Here is a 26,369-nt window from a genome sequence, read left to right as displayed (position 1 = left end):
ACTGACACTCATTAGACCAGTAAAAAAAATGATTTCTTTTCGCTGAAAAGTCAATCAACTGACAAAATTATTCAGATTCTAACCATCATAAAAACTACAATATCTTTGCTTAAATTATTAAAAAAAAAGTCACGAGATATTAAAGCTGGTGTGGGTAGATTCAAATTAAAAGTGACGTAGTGAAGGAATACCAATATCAATTAAAATCTATATCAATTCTATTTTAACAATATTAGAATAATTTAAGATAATAAGATGGAAAGAATAGCGCTTAGAAAAAAAATTGTAAGTAGACTTATTGACTTATAACTACTTTTTTATGTTTATGTCGAGTAAAATTTACGTTGTATTGTTTTTGAACTATTTTTGCCTTAATGGCTATAATTACAGAAGTAGAAAACGAACGTAAACATGCTTGCTTTAATAATTTTAGTATTTTATTTATTTTTATTTTACAAGGAAAACAATACAGTGTAAAAACTATTTAGAACCTAATTAAAACGCCGATGGATAAAAACATCATCAACAATGCAGTATCAAATCAGATATTAAATTAGTTATAAAAATCCTCGTTCCCACTCAGCTCATTGCAATTAAACTTGATTCGCTACGATTTAATCCATAATCATTGGAACCGCAGTTCGATGCTGTAATTTCGTAGAATTACACACTTAACAAATCGCTACCAATACATTTCATATTAGTTAAGCAATCATTATGCGATCTGGACCGTAGAAATAAGTGGTAAGGACGATTCACATGGTCAGATTTTCTACATCTGATATTAGACGTTATATTAATAACCTAAAGAATAAGATAAAAGTAAACTAAGGTAAATTATATTTTTTACTGTGATTGAAATGTAAATTGAAAATGTACTTTTGTAATAGGTATGGTACCTATCTTAAATATTGAGAAAGTTACTAATTCTAACATTAAGTACTATACAAATTAAAACTTATCGTTCAATTCGTTTTTATTAATTATTAGTGCAAAATATGTTCAATTAATTTTCACTTTCAGTGCTCCATTTAAACATCAAACTCTGAACCCGGTCCAAAGCGACCCACTCCAAAACCATACTGCATCAACAACCACATAACAGATGACCATTTCTAAACATCTTAATGTACTTCATAATTACCTCAAACCTACTAAACGGCTGGTATAAATCTTCCCTTTTCTGCGCGAATCCCACACACGGGTCGAATAAATTAATTTAGCTGATTTAGCTATCTGCCCACGCACAACAACTGGGCTCAGACACTGACCAATGTACTGGGTAATTAATATTGCACTCACTTTTTGAACAGTGGTCCTTGTTTAGCCGCTGGCATGTCAGACTATACATTTTTGAGGCAATATAGCCCGTATTACAACGATGTTAAATGTTACAATACTTACAATGCCTAGTATACGAGTAATGTGCCGACTACATTACAACTTAAGTGGCATAATGTTTCAATTATAAATGTGCAATAAAAAAACAACAGTTAATTAATACATGATCCGTTTTCACTTGTTATTTTAACTCGTGTTAGTTTAGCAATCTTCGTATTGTAATCGTTTTTGAAGTTAAAATCAAAACTGAAAAAACATACAACAATGTTAAATTAAAATAAAGGAAGATAATAATTTTACTTATTTCAGTTTAGTTATACTTTAATAAAAAATAATTAAAAGAATGAAACCGTAAACTTATTATTTACGTTTTATTTTAGTAACATTGGTAAACCAAACAAATAAATAAATAAATTATCTTTCTATGACGTGTCTACGACAATTTAAAATTCACGCAATTAGGTATGTACCCTAGACACTAGATATGGAACTAGACTCTTTTCTGCGAAATTTACTTCATTATCTAAGAATGTTAACTCAAAGGAATATACATGATGCCCTCGTTGGGGTAAATTAATAAACAGGATTAATGTGTTTTAATGGATGTGTCTTTTTGTCTGTCTATTGCCATTAGTTGCATACATCGGGAAGGTTCCATATTAATGATGGACATTGATCTTAGTTTCTGAGAAATTGTTATGGCAGCGTTCCAAGAAATCCAACGGTGGTAGCTAGAAGGAGCGTTTGCTAGAAACGAGGGTGAAATTTTCCTAGAAATTTGTCGGTTGTTATGGTGAATAGGTGGTGTTATTCAGGGTATTGGTTAATTAGGCTGGTGGTATTGGTGACAAAAAGCGTGGTGTTTCAGTCCAACGGGCAGCGGCCGCGGCTCGACCGATTCGTAGCACCGCGGGCCTCGTTCCAAGAAATGCGCCGGCGACTCTCCTGGGCAGCTAGCTGTGATCACCAGTCCGTTGACATTTGGGTAACCAGACGCTGGATAATTTATGCCGTGTTAGTTATTGAGTGTGGGAATAATAAACAATGTTTTGTTGACATGCCGTTTAAAGCTGAATGGTTGGTAAAACATTACACAGTGCGAGCTTGAAAACGAAACAAAAACGACATTACTTTTTTGCAAACAAAAGCAATTGATACTAATGATCAAAAACAACTTTTAACTCTCACAGCTGACCATAATCCACCGATTTTTTACAGAGATTAATCTTTTTATGATATTGATATTTAACGCGCCATTGAGATTTGTTTCAGAATCGTATCTATATATATAAAAATGAAACCCGTTTCGCGTTGTCACGGCATCACGTGTGAACGGCTGAACCGATTTCGATAATTCTTTTTTTTAAATGTTTGTGGAAGTCCAAGGATGGTTCTTACGGAAAAAAATATTAAGAAAATCTCTACGCTAAGGCGGTACGAAGTTCGCCGGGTCAGCTAGTTTTCTATAATAATAGAAATCCATTTGAGCAGAGCTGCAGCGGACAAAAACTAGTTCCGACTTAATCTTACTTATGAGACAAAACTCAAATCATAAATTATTCAAAATTTCAGTACAAAAAGCACCTTCAGCAAAAGAACTACACAAGCTACCTGGACGAGGCTTTCGGCCTGGAGCCCCTGGGAAGCCCGGGCTGCCGCGAGCCTCAGGACGAGGTGCAGACCTGGCCCTGTGTGCCGAGGAAGCAGCGGTACCTGTCGTCTGCTGACAGCATCCTGGACTTGCCTACTTATAGCCTTGCTGCTTGTAAGTGTCAAACTTTTTATTTAATAACTAGCTGACCCAGCAAACATCATAAAGGTAGCAGGAAGGCGCTGGACGCAGGCCACTACCAACCGGGCAACATGGAAAGCATTAGGGGAGGCCTATGTTCAGCAGTGGGCGTCCTATGGCTGAGATGATGATGATGATGATGATGACCCACCAAACGTTGTTTTGCACCTATGGGTGTGAACCGATTTACCTGTATATTCACATAAGAATCGGTCAATCCGTTGCTTGAGAGAATCTTTAAAAAAGGGCACACTAAAAGTCTACATGGTTTCCTACTAAGGCCGGCCCAAAAAGGGCCAATGCAATCCGAAATAAGACCTCTCCTTCTTCCTTTATTATTTACTCGTACATAGCTTAGAAAACTTTATCTATATTTTTCTTAATAAATCAATCGAAGTTAAGATAGTTAAACTCACAACTGTACCCAAAAATCATTCTTGATTAATTACATGAAAACAGTAATAATAAACTCGAAGAAACATTCTTTAAAGAAAAGTCACAACATTTTTACAAAATTAATTTACACACGCGCAAAAAATGCCCGTATCTGACAATGTTAAACGATTACCCCTAATATTGTGCCCTTTTTATAACCTTTTCAAACGTAGCCTTTCTGCAGTTCAATTTGTCCTCATTTAATTGTCGTATCTTTAACTTTACTTTAGCATTTAACTCCGAAATTCTACAGTTATCGGGCTCGGGTAGCTGAACAGGCGAACATTCGGCGTATCGTGACAAGATTATCAGATAAAACGTATGTTCGCGGCGTGAAAGTCGTTGTCGGCAGTGCTTTATCGGCAGGACTAGTCTCGTATTGATAAGAGGGATCAAGTTTTGAGAAATATACCTACATAGGTACTACGATTTCGTTGTTCGAAAAAGGCAACAATGTTAGTTATAGTTTTAAGAGTCAAGTAAACTCCTATAATTTTTTCTTTTCATGCGTGTTCAACTAGGATGTACCTGAGACAATCTGTAGATAATAATCTTGACGTTCATTTGAAAATACATTTATGATGTTTTAATGATAAGAGTCAGCGGGACAATCCATCCCAATAAGAGTTCATGCACTGACAAATTAATAAGGCTAAGTTTTCAGCTGATATGACGCTCCAAAGTATGAAGATGGAGTAAGTAATATTCTGAAAATGTCATAATTACTGCTAAAGAATTTAAACATGCATCTACTATCCAAAGCTTGTGATGGCTTTATAAATACGTGCTGTAACTACCTAACGCATTGTATTCTTGTTGTTTTCGTTGATTGGTGCTCGAAACAAAAGTAGGTTATGTATTTGTAGAAATGTATTGTGCAATTGATTGAGGGTGGTCCAAATAACTGGGAGAGGCTTGACAATGATAAGATCATTTTTTTTTGTAACTGTCATACCATACAAGTGCTATCTATAAAACCGGACAACGTTCAACTGTGGTTAAACGCAACAAGGCAAGGTTTTTCTTTAGAAGCGTTCAATATACACATGAAAAATATTATACATCTGACTCAATCACGCATCCATTATCTAAAAAGAAACACAAAACTTAACCCTTGAACCGTCCAACAATCCCTTCATCATCATCATCATTTCAGCCATAGGTCGTCCACTGCTGAACATGGGCCTCCCCCAATGCTTTCGACGTTGATCGATCCCTTATTCATGATATTTAAAATTCTCATGATGTTCCCTAGTTCCAGAACTGCTGGACTGGAGTAACGACAACATCCTGGTGGCGGCTCTAGGCATGAACTACCACAAATGGAGCTGGCGGACGCAGAGCCTCATCAACAAGGGCTTCGCGCGGAACGAGATACAGTGCTGCAAGTTCGACCCCAGGGGAGAGATGCTCATTGTAAGTTCAGGTCAAACGTCAACGTCTAATTTATTTTGGGCAATAGTTTGACCACATGACTTGCACCAGCATGAATTTCTAGCCTACCAGGGACTGTCCTCTAAATTTTAAACTAAATTCTGTTTGCATTTTTGTGGTCGAGAGTTACGAGTAACTACTCTCGCAAGCACTATTTATTCTTCTTTCAAAATCAAACCTTTCTTCTTCTTCATTCGTGTCAATGGAAATAGTAATATTGTCAAGTAAATATAATAACATTCCCCGTGGAGGGAAACCAGGGAGGACCTTTGTAAAAGCGTTGGGTGAGAAAGATAATTTCTTAGTAGGTGACCTATCACAAATGCGTAATTTGCTTGCTTATTCCTTGCTAAATCTTTTCATCAAACATCCTTCATAAGAATGAAGTTGTTCCTCACCTCCCAAGTGTTCTTCCAGTTAGGAACGGACATGAAGATGGTGGAAGTCCACAACAACTTGTTGAGCAAGTGGGTGGCCGGCAGCTACTGCCGCTGCCTCGACGTCGACGACGTGGACTGCTCCATCACCGCGCTGGACTGGAGCCCCACTGGGAACTCTTTTATAACGTAAGTTGATTTAAGGTACAGCCAAACCAGCGCGTACAGCCAGTACGTGCGCGATGGCGACCATATGTGACGTATGAATTTGTAGCAATGAGTTCACCTTACCACATTAACGCATCCTGTCATTGGTCGCAGTGATCTATGTACGCGCAGTGATCGCCATCACCGGACGCATTGGTTTAGCTGAATCTTTAATATTCTTCACTTCAATAACTTCAGTGGGCACACTAGGAGTTAAGTTTCTGATTTGGAAATAAAAAATTCAAATCATCTGATGAAATCAAAACTAACACTTTTAGCAGCTGTTCATTGTAGAATAATGGTCTCTTTCTACTGCAAACCTCTTATTGCAATTGGTGGATGGATAGCATTGGTTCCGGTAATATTTTTAATAATCGTGCAGGACAAGTCTGTCAGCCGTAACACGTAGTGTGGGCAGGCGCAGGACCGGTCTTTGTGGAGATCCTTGGGGGAGGCCTTTGTCCAGCAGTAGACATCATTCGGCTGAAATGACAGTTAAACTTCGTCGTTTCGATATTAAATCTTCTGCTGCTTCCAGCGGCTGCTCCCGAGGCATGCTGGTGACCTTCGACCGCAACGCCCGACTGATCAGCTGGCGGCGCGTCATCCACTCCGCCGTACTGGTGGTGCGAGTGTCGCCCGACGCGCGGTACGTGGCCGTGGCCGCGGTCAACGCGACTATTGTACTGGTGCTGTCCTGGCCAGGACTTGAGCTGACCTCCAGCCTTAACTCTGAGTGGACTGTTAAGGTGAGTCATCACGGTCTTCATAAAAGCGGATCAGCCGCAGTGCTAGTGGTGCGTGCGAGTGTCACCCGACACGCAATACTTGGCCATGGCTGAGGTCAACGTAACCCTAGTACTGGTGCTGACATGGCCAGGACTCAAGCTGGCCTCCAGCCTAACTCTGAGTGGACTATCAAGGTGAGCCATTAAAGCGGATCAATTAAGTTTTCTCCCCTCAGCCAATTTTGTCTCAAGTTTTCATGCTGTTTTTGGGACGCCCTGTATGTAAAGGGTATAAATAAATCTTAAAATTATGATTCTTACAGACACTGACGTGGCATCCATGGCGCAGTGCGCTACTAGGCATCGGCGCCGTGACAACATCCCTGCAGTCCCGTATCGCCTTCTGGGATGCAGCATCCGCCAAGGTCCGGGAGACGAACCTGGGCCGCAGCCACTACAGCCTGGACTGCATGCTGTTCAGCCACCGGACCGGCGAGATGGTGCTGAGTTTGTGGAACGCAGGTACGTAAAGATAGATAACAGATTTTATTGTTTGCGATGTGGCGACATCCATCGACGCGTCACTACAAACTAGTTGTAGTCATCAGTCATCACCCAAATATGGTGCCGACACATCATAATGGTGCCGACACATCATAATGACTGGCATACGCTACCGCGTCTACATACCTGCATTGCGATATCAGAATTTTCACCCCTAACATGTATAGGAAAATCGAGATGGTATTACCTTGGTCCCAAGGAAGCAATTCCACCTTAGCTTCCTTATTGTGGTTGATCCTCGAATCCCACAGAGATTTCGGTGGCCTGACATGCTCGTTACGTTAAGTTACGTAAATAGTTGTAGAATTAGCATATTTAGTTCGTAAACCCTCTGTGGGACCGTCCTGTATAACAGTGATGGTCATAAATTAAAGAGCTTTACAATGTGTTACAAAGACTCAGACAAAAGACTGCCGCAGGCGCGCACTGCAACCAGTCAAGAAAAGGTCGTTTTCTAAACTGATCCAATCTGGGGTCCATCCCCGTTGACCCCCGACGATGCATAATGCTGACATAACTACGTCTTCCTGTCATATTAATTGAGCGACTCACAGTGTGACTATATCCTCGCGATGATGCACAGTGGCTACATATTTGTACATATTAAGTACCTACGCTTTTTAAAAACCAAAGGCTACAAATGTAATCCTTGATACTTTACTGTCAACCATCAATTAAGGTACTGTCAAAGTAGTAGAAGTTAACGTTAAGTTGCATGCTTGTTGCAGACCCAGCAGCGGCTTACCAGAAGACCTGTTCACACCTGGTGGTGATGAGCGACCCGGAGACGGTGGTGGACCACTGGGGCGAGGGCCGCAGCGGGCTGGACCGCGTGCGGACCATGATCTTCAGTCCCGACGGGACCAAGCTTGGTGAGCTTCACACTTTATGTACCACAAGACCTGGTCACACCTGGTGGTGATGAGCGACCCGGAGACGGTGGTGGACCACTGGGGCGAGGGCCGCAGCGGGCTGGACCGCGTGCGGACCATGATCTTCAGCCCCGACGGGACCAAGCTTGGTGAGCTTCACACTTTATGTACCACAAGACCTGTTCACACCTGGTGGTGGTGAGCGACCCGGAGACGGTGGTGGACCACTGGGGCGAGGGCCGCAGCGGGCTGGACCGCGTGCGGACCATGATCTTCAGCCCCGACGGGACCAAGCTTGGTGAGCTTCACACTTTATGTACCACAAGACCTGTTCACACCTGGTGGTGGTGAGCGACCCGGAGACGGTGGTGGACCACTGGGGCGAGGGCCGCAGCGGGCTGGACCGCGTGCGGACCATGATCTTCAGCCCCGACGGGACCAAGCTTGGTGAGCTTCACACTTTATGTACCACAAGACCTGTTCACACCTGGTGGTGGTGAGCGACCCGGAGACGGTGGTGGACCACTGGGGCGAGGGCCGCAGCGGGCTGGACCGCGTGCGGACCATGATCTTCAGCCCCGACGGGACCAAGCTTGGTGAGCTTCACACTTTATGTACCACAAGACCTGTTCACACCTGGTGGTGGTGAGCGACCCGGAGACGGTGGTGGACCACTGGGGCGAGGGCCGCAGCGGGCTGGACCGCGTGCGGACCATGATCTTCAGCCCCGACGGGACCAAGCTTGGTGAGCTTCACACTTTATGTACCACAAGACCTGTTCACACCTGGTGGTGGTGAGCGACCCGGAGACGGTGGTGGACCACTGGGGCGAGGGCCGCAGCGGGCTGGATCGCGTGCGGACCATGATCTTCAGCCCCGACGGGACTAAGCTTGGTGAGCTGTGAACACTTTATGTACCACAAAACCTGTTCACACCTGGTGGTGACGAGCGACCCGGAGACGGTGATAGACCACTGGGGCGAGGGCCGCAGCGGGCTGGACCGCGTGCGGACCATAATCTTCAGCCCCAACAGGACCAGGCTTGGTGAGCTGTGAATACCTTAAGGGCGTAGTGTGAGTTTACGCCAAACGCATTCGACATCGACTGCGTCATTCTTTGAGGTGACGTAAGTCCCTGGCACAAGCTGAATACGACAAACTGAAGTCGGACTTGTATTAAAGGAGGTCTATATCCAATAATGGACTGCTAAAGGCTAATGATAATGATGACTAAGGCTGAGTTGCACGACCTAATTTTGACCGTAACTATAACGATAACCAGTGTTTTTTGTATGGAGTTTGACAGATTTTTGACGTTTGGCAAAGTTAAAGTAAGATGGTGCAACCCAGCCTTACAATTTGATTTTCAGCAAAATATGACAATTTAAAACGCATAATATTCTGCCGCCTTTGTACTAGTGGTAGACATAGTATAGCAGTAAACAAAATTAAATTTTATTTAAATTATTTTGTTTCAAATCGGCTTCTTGCTTTATATTAAAACCATACCTTCTTTAAAACAGCAACGGCCACAGCAGACGAAGACCTGATCATCTGGAACTTCTTGCCAGAAGATCCGCGCAAAAAAAAGACAAACTGCAGACAGTTCTCTGCTATGCCAGTGTACCTGGACAAGGCTATGTATGGCTACTCGCTTAGGTGAAACATAAACATTTAATCATTCATAATTTATTCATTTAATTTTTAGTGTAGACTGAGCGATGTTTAGATTTTTAGTATTTGCAATTATATTTCGTATGAAAACTTAATTTATATTTCAATCACATTTTATAGTCTTGTAATTCACAAATCGCTTAGTCTACACTTTTAATGTGTAATCAACTCAATAAACAATAAATTTTATTCATATTTTATTATGCTGGATGTGCAAATGTTATTATGTGTTAGGATTATAATTATCATCATTGAAATGTATGTTTTATTAACACTCCCACTAAAATTTACTGCCGAAGTCTTCAGATCTGCGGCATGTGAATAACTTTTAATCAATTTTTTAAATTTAATATTTTGTTTTGCAATTCCATTCTCATTGGATATAACATACTTGCCCACTATAAACATTACGTTTAAGCGCAAATCTATTAGCCACTTGCTTAAATATAGCAGCCCAGCCAAACACATAATTGGTAGTTCAGGAATCATTTCACTGAGTTACCAAAGTAGAATGCACTTGTCTAACAATAATAATCTCTGATGGCGCCTTAAGTACCTACGTCCCTTATGTACCTACGTCGCCACACATGTCCACAGACGAACAAAGGCTCTATTGAGACATAGAAAGAAGATTTTCAAATACCAGACCGTCGCATTACGTTCGTCTAGTAGCTAGTGGGTTAGGCGGTACCTATTTTCACTCATGGAGCCTTAATTTTCGCGCTACGTCCCTGTTGCTAACTCCAGCTAGTTAATTTTCTAAACTATATCGGCTACCTACCTTAATAATAAATAAATTACTTATTAGATTGACCGATATTAATCTACTTAGCTGACCCGATTGCACACGCGGTGCGTGCTCACCTTTAACACGGCTGAATCACAATCCAAATATTTTCTCGTTTAATATAATAACATACCAATTGCTTGTTTCTAACCGGGGCATTCTTGATAGTTTACCGGGAGAACTTACCGGGAGAATTTAGTCACAAGAAAATGTAGTACATTTATGGGAAATTCATACACTTATGCTGTCAGGAAAATTGTTCAAGTTACAAAATATGATCTAGGTAGGTAATTAATAAATGTCACAAGGATCGTTCCGATCGTTTGCTTCAGTCTTTGTTTAAAAAACATTAATTATTGTAGCTACTAATGTACTTAATGGTCTGGGTGTGACTATGTATAATATTTATGTATTTAAAAAAAAAAAAGTATATAAGTAGTATATCCGTTAAGCTAGCACCCATAACACAAGCATTAAGTTGCTTACTTTGGGGCTAGCTGGCGCTGTGTGAAATTGTCCAAAGATTTATTATTATTTATTATTATTAATGGTTATTAAATGCATGCTATCGAAATATCTTTTCTAAAAATGTTAAGTATATTGGTCGTTACTTTCAAACCCCATGGTCATAAAATGAACGATTTGGCTTTTTAAAATTAACTTGCTAAAAACAAAGTATAAATAAATTGTATCCTGGTATTCAGTTACACCCAGACAGTCAGATCCAACGCATATTTTACCGTACCGAGCTTGGAAGCAAACCTGGCAATAGTTTAGTTTTTACAAGAGATCAATGCAAGCAATAAATAAAATTATACACTGGCCGTGGAACACTCAATGTATCGTGGTCTTCCAGCGAGTGGGACACAATGAGTGAATAAATTACGCGTCGACGCATCGACGACTCAATGAAAGCCCGTGGGAATCGCCTGTGTTTTGATTATCTGGACAGATATATAAAATGTTAATGTCTGTGTTTGATGTTTACTGATCGGGTGGTTGTTGGGAATACTTGGCCAAAATAAATAAATTTCTCTCGACATTCCAAACTAAGCAGAACTTATTAAATAGGTACTCCGTACTCGTATAAAGGATATATGCATGCATATGCATGCTTATATCATCGGGATTTTAATTCACATTTCTTGAATTTTAAGCATTTTGAATTTAACACACTTGAAATGTCGAAAAATAAACTACTTATTAGGTTTGAAAATTATAAATAACTTGAAAAAATCGAACTGCCTAAGGGGGAATTGAACCCACGACCTTCCGCTTGCCGGGCGACTGCTCTTCGTGGGTTCAATTCCCGCCTTAGGCAGTTCGATTTTTTCAAGTTATTTATAATTTTCAAATTAGTTTGAGATGCGACTCTTAACGCTAAAAATTTAATAACTATACTTATTAGGTTACCTGTAATAAGTGGATTTAAAATTTGATTGACTTGAAGCACAATCGTTTCTATGTCGCTTTAAAGCTCACATAACAACATGCATAAATAATGCATAAAATAACCAAACCACTTCGTAGTCCTATAATGGGGTCGCACAAAATATTATCAATCGCTAATAACACGTACAGAATGCCGTCTAAATTGCACAGCGTAAACGGTGTTTAGTGGCTGGTAATCCTCTTTGTCTCCAGTTCGATTTCCGATGGATTCGGCCTTCGGTTTTATGGCCTCAAATTGTGGAGTTTGCTATTGGAGGGCGGCGCTCCATCGCTGCTAACATGGACGATTATAGCGAGGTTGGGATGCGGGCTAAGTGATAGGCTTAGATTAATACGAACCTCAACAATGTAGACATGATAACACTGCGCTGTCCAATTTATTACCCCGAGTGTGTGGACACATTTTTTTCATAGTGCTGGCGAAATTTTTCAACACAAAATACATCTTCATCAAGTCTTTTATTGTTCACTGCAAATAGAGGATTTGGTCTACACTTCCCACACTAGTCAGCTGCATCTAGTCTGATGTTTGATGCCGAGGGACAGGGTGGGTTGTGGGACTCCCGGCGCCCTGAAAAGGGCTGCTCTGTCCTGAAAAGGACGGGGACCCATTAAAACCTCCGCGGCGTTCCGTCATCGCCCGAGTGTATCCGGCCGGTATCCGGCCGTAGCCTTAGACTTCCGGAACAAAGAAAGCCTGATGTTTGCATATCAGTGCCTAAGTCGTCTTTCACCTAAGGATCCCTCCTATGATTCTATCTAAGACAAGATTGTTGTACATTAATGACCAAAATATTTTAAAAATCTATCCCGCGACAAAATTTTTACAGCAGGCTCACGCTGATGGCAAAAAAAACAGTCTTCTATCCCATACCAAAATCGATCGATATCTACTTCAATCGTTTAAATCGATACTTGTACCACACTATAAATCTGTGCAGCTGTGTCCATTGGTGTCAGTTTATGTTCTGCTAACGGGTCGCCAAATTAATATTGTGTTTGTTGGTACTGGCTCGGCCGGCAGCCTGTAAATTAGCTGCGTGCTGCTTCTTATGAAGCTTATGCTGCTGGCGGTATTGGTGGGCTGTGGAAAGTAGGTAGTAATCGTGTGTGATTTATTATTTGAATTAACATGCACACACAATTATTTACTAGAACGCTAGAACTATAATACTTATACAAAACTTATATACTTGTACAATACACCATGATGAAGCTACAAAACTTAGTCAATAATTTTATAATAAGTTAGAAGTAGCTCCTCTAGAATTGAATATATGAATTTATTACCCAATCTGTATTAAAATATATTTTATTACTCTGGTTTAGTTACAAACTGTTTTGTGATTTAGCCGATGACATCCTCATCATAATTTCAAAGAGATATCCATTATAAGAAAACTTTTTAAGAAAACTAAGTTTATTAGCCCCAAACTTTGGTCAAAATTCAATACAATTCGATGAATAATGAGAACATTTAGGTTCTGGATCGATCCAAAAAGCTTTTTCTCTTACGTCTATAAAAAAGGAAAGTTAGCTAAAATTCAAAGACTCTAATAATGACCATTAGAGGTTTATTAAACTTTATCTACAACCACTATGGACCGTTTAAACTCGAACAAAATGGCGTAAGAAAATCAGCTCGATTACGTTCATTTCCAAACCATCATTGAGCAGAAAATTAGTTGCTCATTATCAAAGATAAATCGATTGTATTTCCCTAACACCGCCGAACTAATTTTCATTATTTATTATGTACTGACCACTATAACCACTGTAACTAAACTTAATGATCATCTAATGATTAGACTTAACGGGAACAACGGCAGGGTGTGGTAATGCAATAGCCGTAATATAATTAGATTACATTTATGGATTTAAAAATATGCTTGGAAACACCGTAAAATGAACTAGGTATAGTTCAGTTATTGCTGAAATTATGCTTTAAAGACAATAGTGTAAAGCGTAAATTAGGATAAAACTACAAAAGCTTTTCTAAATATTATTTAGTAAATAAGACATTAATTAGAAATTTTATTTACGTTGGTCTTTACGTGTGAAATCTTTTAACGAGTTCGTACTTAGTTGTGCATTTACAAAAGTTCTTAGGATGCATTAAAATAGTTTACGGTATATTATGGATGTGGCAATAAAATTATCTTTATAGTATCCGCATGCAAGGGATGGATAACTCTCTAAGGATAAAGATAATAAATATCATGCTTTTTAGGTACCTTTTATCTTAGAGTTTTTCTCTCATATACATACATGGATGGAAGGTAAATATTGCATATTAAAATATGCATTCATGCAATATTTTATTAAGTAAGTACTAATACCGTAGAAGTTGATCTATTAGCTATTAGCAACGGTTGTCAAATAATGTTATAACTTTTTACTTTCGTGGTTAATTGATTCCTCTGTTGGACCACCTAATTTTAACACTGGAATTTTCAAAAATCTTTCAAACTCCATACAAAAAGCACCGGTTATCGTTAATGTTAGGTTGTGCATGTGCAACTCAGCCTTTCGCTGGAATTTTAACGTCAACTGTTTCAGCAGAGATAGCTACTAAAATTTATAAAGCCATATCCATGTGTTCATGAATCCAGTGCACCTATTAACGCTGGTAATTACCTCACTATCTTCGGCGTATGCGTAAAATATGACGAGCGCTGCACACTGGCCCGTTTCATTAGGATAACGCGTGCGATGCCAGATAAGCAAATAACTCGGAAACTAGCCCAGCAACTTGTTGATTTTTAAACGTATTTGTGTAGGCTGGGCCGGGAAGATTTTCAATTTCGCTGTACAGATAACCGTGGTAAGCTTGTGTGGAGTTGTTTATTGATATTTTGGAATGCGAACGTTTTGATTTTGAAGACAAGACAAGATATGGATTACGTGATAAGAAGGTGATCGTAAGTTGGAGTTTTCAAGTAATTAGGGATATTTACCTTAAGAAGAAGCGCAAAAATATTTTATGACATGTACTAAAAAGGTATAGAATTAAAAATATATTACAATAAAGCTTCGATGTTTCAAATACTGTGTAACAACTAATAATATGGGCTAATTAAGCTAAACTATCAAGACTCGTAATGTAGAGGCTCTTACAAAGACTAAAGCTGAGTTAGCAAATTATTTTTTTGATAAAAAGTTCTTACTGGTCATACAAATAGCCAACCATAGTAGCTTATTGACGATAATCGGTTATTTTCGGTTGACCCTGATAGGGTACCAATTTTATCAATCTTCAAAAATTTATAAATTAATAATATTAGTACAACACTGACCCCGTGACATTTAATAGTGAAATGAAACATCCATTTGCATTATCTGAGAGCTAACCCTAACATCAGTTTAATAGCATTTACAAATTAAAATGCAAAACAGGCTCATTTGTCAAGTAAGGTGACACTATGTCGATAACAATGCCGCAAAGGTCTTCGTCGAGAGAATATTAATATCGTCCTAAATGAGTTTGTGCATCGACTATTATCTGTAATTAGAATTAATTGAAAGTTGGCCTTTAATAAGTCAAAATTTCTCAAGGAGTCTACGTAAAAGTTGATATTAAGTTTACAGAACGAAACTTCTATTTTCAAGCTATAAATAAATCTTGTATACAGAATTCGCAACAGTGGAAACAAATATTGAAGAAGTCCCGAACTTACTTTAATTAAAAGATCAGATATTTCAATCAGGCTTAAGTACAGCAAAATAATTATTTATTTTGCTGTACTTAAGCCTGATTGATTAATATACGCTCTTCACAAATGACGTTCTGAAAGAAACTGTTCATGCTATCATAGAAGTGAATTGAGCTGACTGTGAACCAAGCTTTTACCCCTATTTCCTTCTTAACTTACCATTTTCCCCGGTTAATACTTGTCGGGACGACGAGCGATCCAATTTATATCATAATTCTTGCGCCAATTACAAAAACAAGCAAGTCTTTTATAAGTAATAACAAATTTCCTGCAATTAAACACGTTACGCGGAGACCTCTTCAGTGAGATGTTAATCTACATAATTAAAACCTGTCCAATACAAATTAATTGAAGGTAAATGACACAGTTTATAGGCACATACTAAATAATGTTTACTTTGAAAAATAATTAAGAATATTAAACTCAAGTAAATTTGCAACAGCTTCCCTTTTTTCAAGATTTTTATAGACTCGTTTTCCGTCTTAATGTCAGTAGTAAATTATTATCTTAGTTGTACATTTTAAAAACTGAGTGTTAGTTGAAAGACACCTCTTAGAGGCAATTTAAACACGTGTGTAACGTCATTAGGCGCACGCGCATGGGCGGAGCTGACGGTCACGTGACCTTTGACTCGCGGGCGGCTTCTGAGCGCAGCTGGTCTTGCACAAATTAGTTTAAGTTGAATGTAGAATGTGTTGCTTAAACCTGATGCGAGAGTAAAATTAAATAAATTTGCAGGCTGCGAATCAAGTCAAATGGGAAACGAGGAAGGAAAAAACGGCTGCCTGCTTTAGAGGTCCACGAATAACTCTAATTATGACAGTGGCAATTGGATTGGAGATTAGTATCCCGCTTATGTTACTGCAATGAGCACAAATAGATACCTACATACAAACATATTAACGTTTATTGTGTATTTAAGTTTTAAGTACACTTACCCGCTATCTCGGCAGCGTTCAGGAAACTACGCAACATATTTTCGTCCAAAATACCTCAGTGCCGTAAACAGCATAGGACGTCCACCCACAAGGTGGACCGACGACCTCATAAAGGTAGCGAGAAGGCGCTGGATGCAGGCCGCCACCAACCGGCCATTGTGGAATTCATTGGGGGAGACCTATGTTCAGCAGTGGACATCCTATGGCTGAAATGATGATGATGACCCGCTATCTGATCTAGCTCTTCTTAATTTGGGACTAGTTAGAGTATAGTCGTTGAAAAAAATATTGTGTATAATGTCCTAAAGATGTTCTTCCAATTTGCTTGGCAATAACACACAGAAGTACAATACTTTTATAAGAGTTGTAATTAGACCAACCGACTCTACTCGGTAGGTACAACTTATGAATAAGTATAATAATTCAAAACAATATAGGTAAGTGCATCATCTTCAACAAAATAAAGTATAGTTTTTACCTTTCATGAAAATAAGCATTGAGTTTCCAGGGCTGTGTAGCATCTCTCGCATACATTCCGACGACGCTCACGATCTGTCCCACCAATAACTCGCGTAATTGACGTCAGCCACCCAGCGAGGAGGCCGGTGCTGAAACCGCGTAAGTACAAAATCTTAAATTTTCAGCTTTCGACCTTCGTAGATGGACTTGTACTGGATAATTTTGACATTGCAATAGGAAAAACAACAGCTATCAAGAACAGTTACATTCTTCTTCTTCTTTTCGTGTCGACAACAAACCTACACAGTGTCAGCCCAAAACTCCGTCACAAGAGTGGCATTTACATTTACATTTACATTTACATATACACATAAGAGTTTTCACTAAAAAGCTTTTTTTAGCAAGCAATCATTATTTCTAACAAAGAATCAGTAGGTATCTGTCGGACCAATCATGCTTTGAGTAACTAGAAATATTTCCCATAAATTATGCAGATAAATCAGACCCCAGTAATAAAACGTTCCGCAATGGGCTCTCACACCTAAAGTACTGCTTTTACAGATATTAACGACACTAATATTTATCCAGTGCCTGCATAATAAAAGAGCAATGTACCGCACCATTACAATATTAAAACTCATTAGTACTTATTGCCTCAGCCTCGTAAAAATGCGAATAATCTGCCTTACTCGGTTATACGAGCCAGCGGGTTGTGTCGGCCGTCTTTATAACTCAGCGGGCGCGTGCGGTGAGTCCCTATGATAATTTAATTGTTGTTCGTACATTACCTTAGTCTGAGTGTCTTATTAATACAGGTTTATTTGTATTGTTGTAAGAAGTATGATGCTTTAGAACTTTTTCTGCACTTCACACTGCAGTTGATATGAAAGCGAAAAAGAATACCTAAAGTGTGAATTATGAAGTAGGTACCTATTTTAAATTATTATCATCGTATTTTCTCAAAACTTACTTTAGTAACCAACATTATTATTTGTACCACATTGCCATTGTTAGATAGACATTCACACGCAAAGCCTTCAACTCTATCATATCTTCAAAACTTTAAAAAACATTTTTTTGGACTTACTCTAATTTGCGCTTCGACGTTTCGCGTCGGGCCATCTCTATAACTCAGCGGGCGCGAGCGGTGACTTCCCTATGATAATTTAATTGTTGTGCGTGTACTACATAGTAAACTATTGTGCCCTAAACAATGTTACTGGCTGGACTAGGGCTAGACACTAGGAAATAAATGGCATGCAAATGCCATAAATGTATTCCAGAATGATCCAGTTTCTAACCAGACCGACGATCTGGTGAAGGGGGCGGAAAGTAGTTACTTGGTTGTGGGCAGGATCCGGTCGTTATGGAAATCCTTGGGGACAAGGATTTGGCTGAAACAGTGGCAACAGGTGAACGTCATTTGGCTGAAACGAACAAACACCGTTCGTTGTCAAAAGCTCCTCTATCTACATCGCAAATGTGTTTAAGAAGTTCCTGTGAAAGACACATATGTAAATTCGTTCGTTCGTTTCAGCCGAAAGACGTCCACTGCTGGACCAAGGCCTCCCCCAAGGATTTCCACAAAGACCGGTCTCCTGCGCCGCTCGCATCCAGGCACCTCCCGCGACCCTCACCAGATTTTCGGTCCACCTGCCCACGCTACGTCTTCCGGCTCGTGGTCGCCACTCAAGAACTTTCCTGCCCCACCGGCCATCAGCTCTACGAGCTATGTGCCCCGCCCACTGCCACGACTTTTAGCGATTCTGCGGGCTATGTCAGTCACTCTGGTTCTCCTACGGATCTCCTCGTTTCTGATTCGATCACGCAGGGAAACTCCGAGACGTAAAAAAAAAACATTGACTGCAACATGAGAAAATATCTATGATTCCTAAACTTATTATAATTAGAAATCATTCTGGCCACTTCATACCGCTACTAAATAAATAATAAATTCTTCTTTGATATTGAAACTGTTCATAGTACAGTCGCGGACTAGCTAATATTTTAATGCAGTAAATAAATGTACAGGCAAGAAATGTAACAGAATGCGCGCCCGCGAGGCATTCGCGGGCCTTGTAGGAAGATGAAAAGTAGAGTCCTTTGGTCTGAAATATTGTGTACTCGGGGGAAAATAAATGTATAGTGTATAAGCACAGAGTACATTGGACTAGATGTCATCTACCTTGTGATTTTGGTTACGTTACAACAGTGTGTTGATGTCAAACACAGATCACAAAAACTAAAGGGAGATGTGACAAGGGGGCGGGGCCCCACATGACTAATACCGCAGTGGATAATGAGCACATATTTTGATTACGTTGTGTGTGTGAATTTCTAATGCGACACTGAGTTTTGAACTCATCGCATTAATTGGCATCTCTCTCAATCTCTATGTTGTCAAATCTTCGTAATGGACATTATATGTATGGCTGCCCAATGGAGCAACAAAATATGTGAGATAAGGATGTGAACCAATTTCGAGCATTTTTATTTTCACATCTCTCACTTTAAGGTACTTAAATACGAACCAATAAAGTATGAATTTACTATCTTACACCAAACATGTATGTACTTCCCAAATCCATAAGGTATATGTATAGCAAAAATTACTGGAAAATATTAAGCTCAACTACGATTTATGTGTGAACTAAAAGTATAAGGCGATAGATATCAAATGTCACCCCATCAAGTAGTTACGTTCTAAAGGTACGGGACTATTCCCACCTCTCGTTCCCACCACTGCAACTCCTGTGTAGCCAGGATCTACAGCTTGACCGCCACAAAAAACCCAACCAATGAAGGTCAAGTTTGTCCCGGGGGAAAGTTAAACTGTCATTGGACCCGCAACGAAATTAATCAGAAGAACATAGGAGGAGTTCGAAATTAAGGTTCGACTTCCCTCCATTGCAAAGCGGATGACAGGTGACAAACAAAGGTTTAAAACCTTTAAGAAAAAGATTATGCACCACGGACAATAAATTAAATTAAGGGGGCCTATCTTATGAGCAATTAGCAACTACCTGCCAATAATATTTTTCACAAAATCGCTTAAAAGCACGGAAATTTTTCCTTGTCGCGACAAGATCGGTGTAATAAATTGCGGAAACAGATGTATGTTGTATTGAATTAAGCATTATATCACGTTCATGTTTCCAAAGATCACACTCCCACAAGATATGATGGGCAGACTGCTCATGACTGACATCATCAGTGGAACACTCGCAAAAAGGAGACGGAACTAGTTTGAATTCGTGAAGTTTATGTTTAAAGTTGCCATGTCCCGTGAGGAACTGCGACGAGCAATGGTCGATTTCTAACCATCGCCTAGTTAGACGTTCGCGTACATTCGGGAAGAATTTAAAACACTTATAAGCGATTTATCTATTTTTATAAGCAAAAACTCCCGAGAGCTCCGTACGCTAGCACTACACCGTGCGGGACGGGGGGGGACGTTCTAAAGGTAACATACTCCCTGTATTCAAATTGAGCATTCCTCGTCATCTCCAGCGCACATGCCAGTTGCCTTAATAAAGGCGTCCATATTTGGCCCCGGTCATGATAGGCTAACTATATCGACCAACCACTGTCTGTAGTCCCAATTGTTTTCTCTTTCTACTATTGCTAGCGAACTTGCGAAGTTTTAAACTTTCGTGTCGGAACGAAATCGAACTGAGATCGATTAACACTAGATCTACAACCTGGGGCGTAGAGAAATGTTGGTGGGCGTAATAGGTCTCAAACGATTGAAAATCGAGATTCAATTTAACTTTAACTTTAGTCTATGTAGGTTCATTATTTGTATTTTATTGTAATTTTTGCAACTCCATAAGAACACCAGGTACCTAATTATATTCGTGATTTAACTTTTCCACTAACTACCTATGTATTATAGGAATTAAATGAATAAACAGATTTCTTTACATTAATATTTTTGCTCAATTTAGAGTGGGCACTACATTGTCCTTCAACTTTTGGTCATGTGGTTTGGTACTTTGGTTAGTTTTGCAGTTCTTTAAGTAGTATGCAATCCCCATCTTAGCGTTTCTACTATCGTTAACGACAAACATCGGGTGCAAGTGTCCTGCAATTGAGTTGATCCCAACTATTCAGATTAAATAAATACAAGGCCTCGCAAATAAGGTCTTCATTAAAAGCTCTTCGCTTACTTTGTTTCAAACTGTAATTTGATTAAACTGTAATTTAACAATTACAGCACTTAAATACAGCGGTTTATTTTAATAAATAGGGACTGGAATTGACTATTATTTAACTCATAAGTATGTTGTACACACTTTTAAATGCTAACAAGTTTATTTATTATACCAAAGAGCAGTGAATAGTTACTTATTTTATCATAAGTACCAGTTAAAAATTAAGTTACCAAAAATTAATAAATGTTATGAAATTGAAAACTGAAAACACGTCAACCTAAAGCTAAATAAATTATTCAATCTCTAAATAGCAATAGATGATTTTAGACTTCTTATCTGTCTGTTTCATGATAATATTATGTTCAAATCAGATATTATATGATAGGCCTAGTAGTTTCCTCATCAAACTAGACCCAGACCCTGCCATGGCGACCAATATGGCCGCCCCAGACCTAGCTGGTACTAACTACAAAGGAACCGCTCAACCACAGATCACTGGACTATAACAGATGTCTAATGTATTGATTTGACCCGCGGCATGTTAACACGGCTAATGATTATACTATGACGTTAATTGGTCGGCTGAGTTGTTGTAATGATCCCAGACTGTTTAGCCAGGGGAGCACATTAAGTATTAAGGCAATTAGAATTATGAGTTGTAAGAGATTAGATTAGGCAGCAGTAACGTCTGCAATTTATATGATGTGGGCACTAGGAGCTTGTGCTAAAGGCCTTTCGAGGATGTCCCGTACAATATAAAGTAAAGTTCGCTTTACTGAGCTAGCTACATATCCCGCTCCTAAGTTCCAAAATGTTCTACTATAATAATAATGTGAAATCAGGATAAAATCGTAAAAGTTGTGCTGGCCGTGGACCAGAAGATTATTACACATACAATATTGCGGATAAATAAAAAGAAGAAATAAGAAACAGTTAGATAGCTTTGTAATAAATAAAGGATTAGATAGAAATATAAACAATGTAACTGTAAGTTATTGAGTAAAAAGTTAATAACATTGAAGCTAAAAATACGTGGGGGATTTTTTTTAGATCAGCATACATTAACAATTTACATTCATAAGCCAATTAAAACAACTTAATTAAGAATATGTTAAACGTAGCGGTTGCTACAAAGAGCCATGTTTTCCTATTTCCTATCTTTAATGTGATGTTTAGCAAAATTATACACCTAATAACGTTGTTAAAACCTTTTTGGGTAAATGTCAGCACCACGCCTCTTGTTCTAATCACGAAATTATCTGTGATTGCTGACCGAATTATTTCTAAAACAAGCATTAGACCTGATGTTTAGAATAGACATAAACTGCCTGTACATTATAATGAAGTCGGACAAACAAAGTTGCGAGTGTGGTTTATTGTATTGCCCACAAAGGGCACGGGATCAGTGGGATCGGGTGTAAGGCTTGGGGCTCACGAGACAAACGGCATGTGTCAAAATCACCTGACTTGTAAAATCTCAATCCACTGGGCTAGACGTAAGGCGTGACAAAGGTGTGCTATACTTGGGACTTGACAGAGGTCGTGTCAAGTGCCAGAGTGAATGGTAACTTATCCTTCAATGAGATGCGTAGAAGGTTGCAAAAATCTTTTGGTGCATTCTCTGTCCAACCGTGGACGTTTTCTAGTTTAGAAGAAGACACTTTGCAAAATTCTTAAATAAGGCGTTATTGCAATATCAATTTGAATTTCAGAAGCGTAAAACATTGAGTGCATCGGGATTATTAGCTCAGTCGAGTGAACACTGACTTTCATAAACTCTGGCACCACAAATAATGCTGTGTGTTTAGGTGTTACAAACCACACAAGAATTTTCGTCTGGTTTTCATTAGAAAGAGACTTTATTTTAGTGAAAAAGTTTAAGACTTAAAGAAATTTTAAAGCTGGATGAGATGATGCAACGATTACGAACAATTTTCCTCATGTACCCTCATCTTTACAGATACAATTTATATTGAGAGGCAAACAAAATTTAAACTCAATCGCTTATGGCCGGGATAAATTTGCATCGAAGGCGCTGCGCTGACGAAAATTGGTACAGGCATGGCGGACAAGTATGGTGGTGCTTGAATGTAAGCAAAGCTTCGATTCGGAATGCAACAATGAGCATTACATGGTATATGACGGGAATACTAATTAGAGCGAATACTAAGACGCACATATTTTGGGAACAAGTTGCTGAAATAAGTAAGCTTCTGTATAGATTTTAGTCGCGAAGAGCTTTATCGCAAATCTTTTTCATTGATTTCTTTAGTATTTTTAAATATGTTTTTTCTTATCTTAGGGATACCCCATCAGATAGCTAGATAATATTGATGACAAGTCATTCATCCATTAAGTCCTTCACCCCGAAAAATTCATCAATAAACATCATCAAAGGTTCAGCGATTTCTGAAAACGTAGCGAACAAATAGTATACAGAACTGCTTTTTCGTTATAAGCTTAAAGACAGTACAATAAATCACATTAGTTTCAAGGAAAGTTTTAATTCGAAGAAAACACGTTAATTTATTTATCAACGCCAGCAAGAAGATTGAAAATTGACATTTATTTACCAAGAACCAACCAGGCGGTACACTTTGCCACTTTAGCCAGAAATAAAATAAACAACTCAGGATAATAAGCTAACAGGCCCATAATAATATAAAAATAACCGACTATTGAAGTATTTTATGTCATCACTGCTCCTAACAAAAGTTAAAAGGTGCGAATTATTTCTCATAACCATACAATTTCGCAGATGGCGCATCTCACCTTGAAGAAACCAGTTCGAGTCCGATTCTTTAGATATCAAAGTTAAATAAGTGATTAATTTTCTTTTTAAGGGGACAGCAAGAATACTGGCAATTTTTTGAGCAATTGTAAGGCTGAGTTGCACCAACTAACTGTAACGATGGACGGTGTTTTTTTTGTATGGAGTTTGACAGATTTTTGACGTTTGTCAAAGTTAAAGTAAGATGGTGCAACCCAGCCTAAGTTCAGACCAATGTAGAGCATTGAATGAAATAATCCGTAGAAAATCCAATATTTGACGATCATGGTTTCAAATATACTTTTTTTGATCTTAATTAATTTAAGGGAAGGTAACCCAATTTTCCTTAACATTACCCCACATTGCCGGATATTGCTGTATGACGTCATAATTTTCAAGGTTAACTCAAGTAAATGAGAAAGGGGGGTTAATTATATTCCTTCTAAAGCAAGAAGTAAAAAAATGTGTTATGGTATGACATCAGTAATACAATTAGTGGGGACAATACAAAACTAGTCGTATCTTGGAAAACTTTGTTTGAAACTTTACAGTTAACTTTGACAGTCCCTTGACATACAACGGCCCCTATCTGGCCATCTCTAACCGCGTTATAAATAAATAGCAGCTACAATAAAATAAATACCAATATGACCCACAAACGAAGCCTCAAAGATACCGCTAACGAGGTATAAAAACGTGGTCGGACCTCGCAAATGGTAACAAATTGTCAGGTGTTTGCCACACCGCCCTATCGTACAATCCTGAGGACATACTGTAATAAATTGCCTTTAGGCCACTGTGACAGGAGGGGCGAGTACTTAGCTTCGTATTCTCTGCTTCAATGACAAAAGAAGATACTTAAATCCTGATTTACAACAATAATGCATCAATGCCAATAACATAAACGTTAGTCATCTTGATAAGACATTTGTGGTTAATGACTGACACGTTTACTGGACTATTAATGGACAAACGAATCGAAATGCTTAACGTCTGTAAAAGGTATTGTCTGCCTCTTGTTTAAATACTTATGAGGCTGTCTTATAATATTCTAACGGCTAACGCATCGTGTGCATGAACCGTTTTAGTAAAGACCATATCAGTCTACCAGCATATTTAACTGTCAAACTGCTAATTTTTGATTTATGTATCATTTATTTTATTTCCCGCTATTGTTGTAAGTGATCAAAGGTTGCATAGTAATATCTGTACTTATACTACGCCTGCAGTTTCGAGCTTAAAACTAATTACCTATGTATCTGCATTCTACACCTATCTTTTGCGTCGAGAAATGCTTTCTGCAGTGGTACCGGTAGATTTCGGTCGATGATGGGGATGACCAGTAGGTTATACGGGACTCTACTAGAAGGGCGGTGCTTATCCACAAACCCGACAGTGTTGCATTGGAGTCCAATGGTGGAACAAGGCCCCGGGCACACCATAACGGGTTACAGTACAGTCTGCCCCTTTCCCCGGGACAAACTTGACCTTCACTGGTTGGGTTTTCATTGGCGGTCAATCTGTAGATCCTGGCTACACAGGAGTTGCAGCAGTGGGAGCGAGAGGTGAGAATAGTCCCGTACAGTCTGCTCAGTCAATTCTGCTAATCAGAGAAGTACTAAACGTGGCCCTCAAGAAAAGTGGTCCGCAAAGTATTTGACACTTTAAATAATAACATCGCTGTCTCTTAGTACTATGAGCTAGCTCTTAGTTAAGGTCAGAGCCAGCGGGCAGCGAGGAGGTAAACGCTCGCAATTGTTACAAGCTTACCGTAATTCGTGCGCAGGTTCAGCTGATCTAGACAAATTCCATTAATTCTTTGTCTGTTTTATGGTTATGATGATGATTCTATAGTATAATACTTATTAGTTGTCTTACTAGATCATGGTTTGATATATCACGTGAATTTAGATCACATTATAACTAATTGGCGGTGCTGCTTGTGACATATTTTATACTCCTCTCGCACTTTAGTCGATCACTCATTGTTGAGAATGTTGATTATTCTATAATGTTTGTGAACCACTTGCTTCGACTTTCAGCTTCATAAACTTATAAATTAAAACTTTCTTAACACTCGCTACTAAATCATATTATGCCTTTATTACTTAAACTAATCAATATAATCCCAAACCATTACCATAAGTACCATAACAGACACCAAACTTGCTACTTCAATATCTCCATAAAATTATTTACACTATCTGAGCTTTTTGCTTCATCATTGTTCGCCATCAAATCCCATGCTCTCCATGAAAAAAATGATCTCCAGTCACGATTTATTTTGAATAAAATTTCACAGAGCCATTGTCTAAGGTGTGACGAGTTCTTGCCGCGCTATATCTGGATACAAATTGATTTTTTGCCGCTGAATCTTTCTAGTAAGTTTCGAATTTAAATATACTGTTATGACGGGCCGTATTTATAACTGACTACCAAATTGACTGTCTGATGAAGTGAATAATGCCCGTTTTCACCATCAATCCCTAATTTTTAAGTGACCTCTATGGTACACATAACAGGAATTTTGTTTTCGTAGGAGTCACTTAAGGCCGGGTAGCAGAGAAAATGGCGAAAATGAGGATTTNATTCCATCACAATACCGGTGATAAAAATGAAGTGGTGTATATTTGCTATAATAATCAACTACGATAATAAACGTATTTTTTCCG

General features: G+C 38.9%; 1 protein-coding gene across 2 annotated transcripts; it reads left to right on the top strand.

Annotated features, from left to right (window-relative positions):
- Positions 1–251: 251 nt before the first annotated feature.
- Positions 252–9,650, top strand: LOC114362950 (protein cortex). 2 transcript variants are annotated; one of them, XM_028318541.1, is made up of 9 exons: positions 252–285; positions 2,210–2,326; positions 2,914–3,106; positions 4,824–4,984; positions 5,420–5,568; positions 6,125–6,335; positions 6,638–6,836; positions 7,607–7,750; positions 9,274–9,650. In XM_028318541.1, exons 1-9 carry the CDS (start codon positions 256–258, stop codon positions 9,411–9,413), a joined length of 1,344 nt encoding a protein of 447 aa, XP_028174342.1. In that variant the 5' UTR covers positions 252–255; the 3' UTR covers positions 9,414–9,650. The 2 variants fall into 2 exon arrangements, with proteins under 2 accessions (XP_028174342.1, XP_028174349.1); XM_028318548.1 differs by lacking the exon at positions 2,210–2,326.
- Positions 9,651–26,369: the final 16,719 nt, after the last annotated feature.

The sequence above is a fragment of the Ostrinia furnacalis genome, unplaced genomic scaffold, assembly GCF_004193835.3.
Source record: "Ostrinia furnacalis isolate ACB-3 unplaced genomic scaffold, ASM419383v2 OfSCF0396, whole genome shotgun sequence".
Classification (NCBI taxonomy): domain Eukaryota; kingdom Metazoa; phylum Arthropoda; class Insecta; order Lepidoptera; family Crambidae; genus Ostrinia; species Ostrinia furnacalis.
Note: the sequence above shows the minus strand (reverse complement) of the source record. Positions and strands in the feature narration are given on the sequence as shown.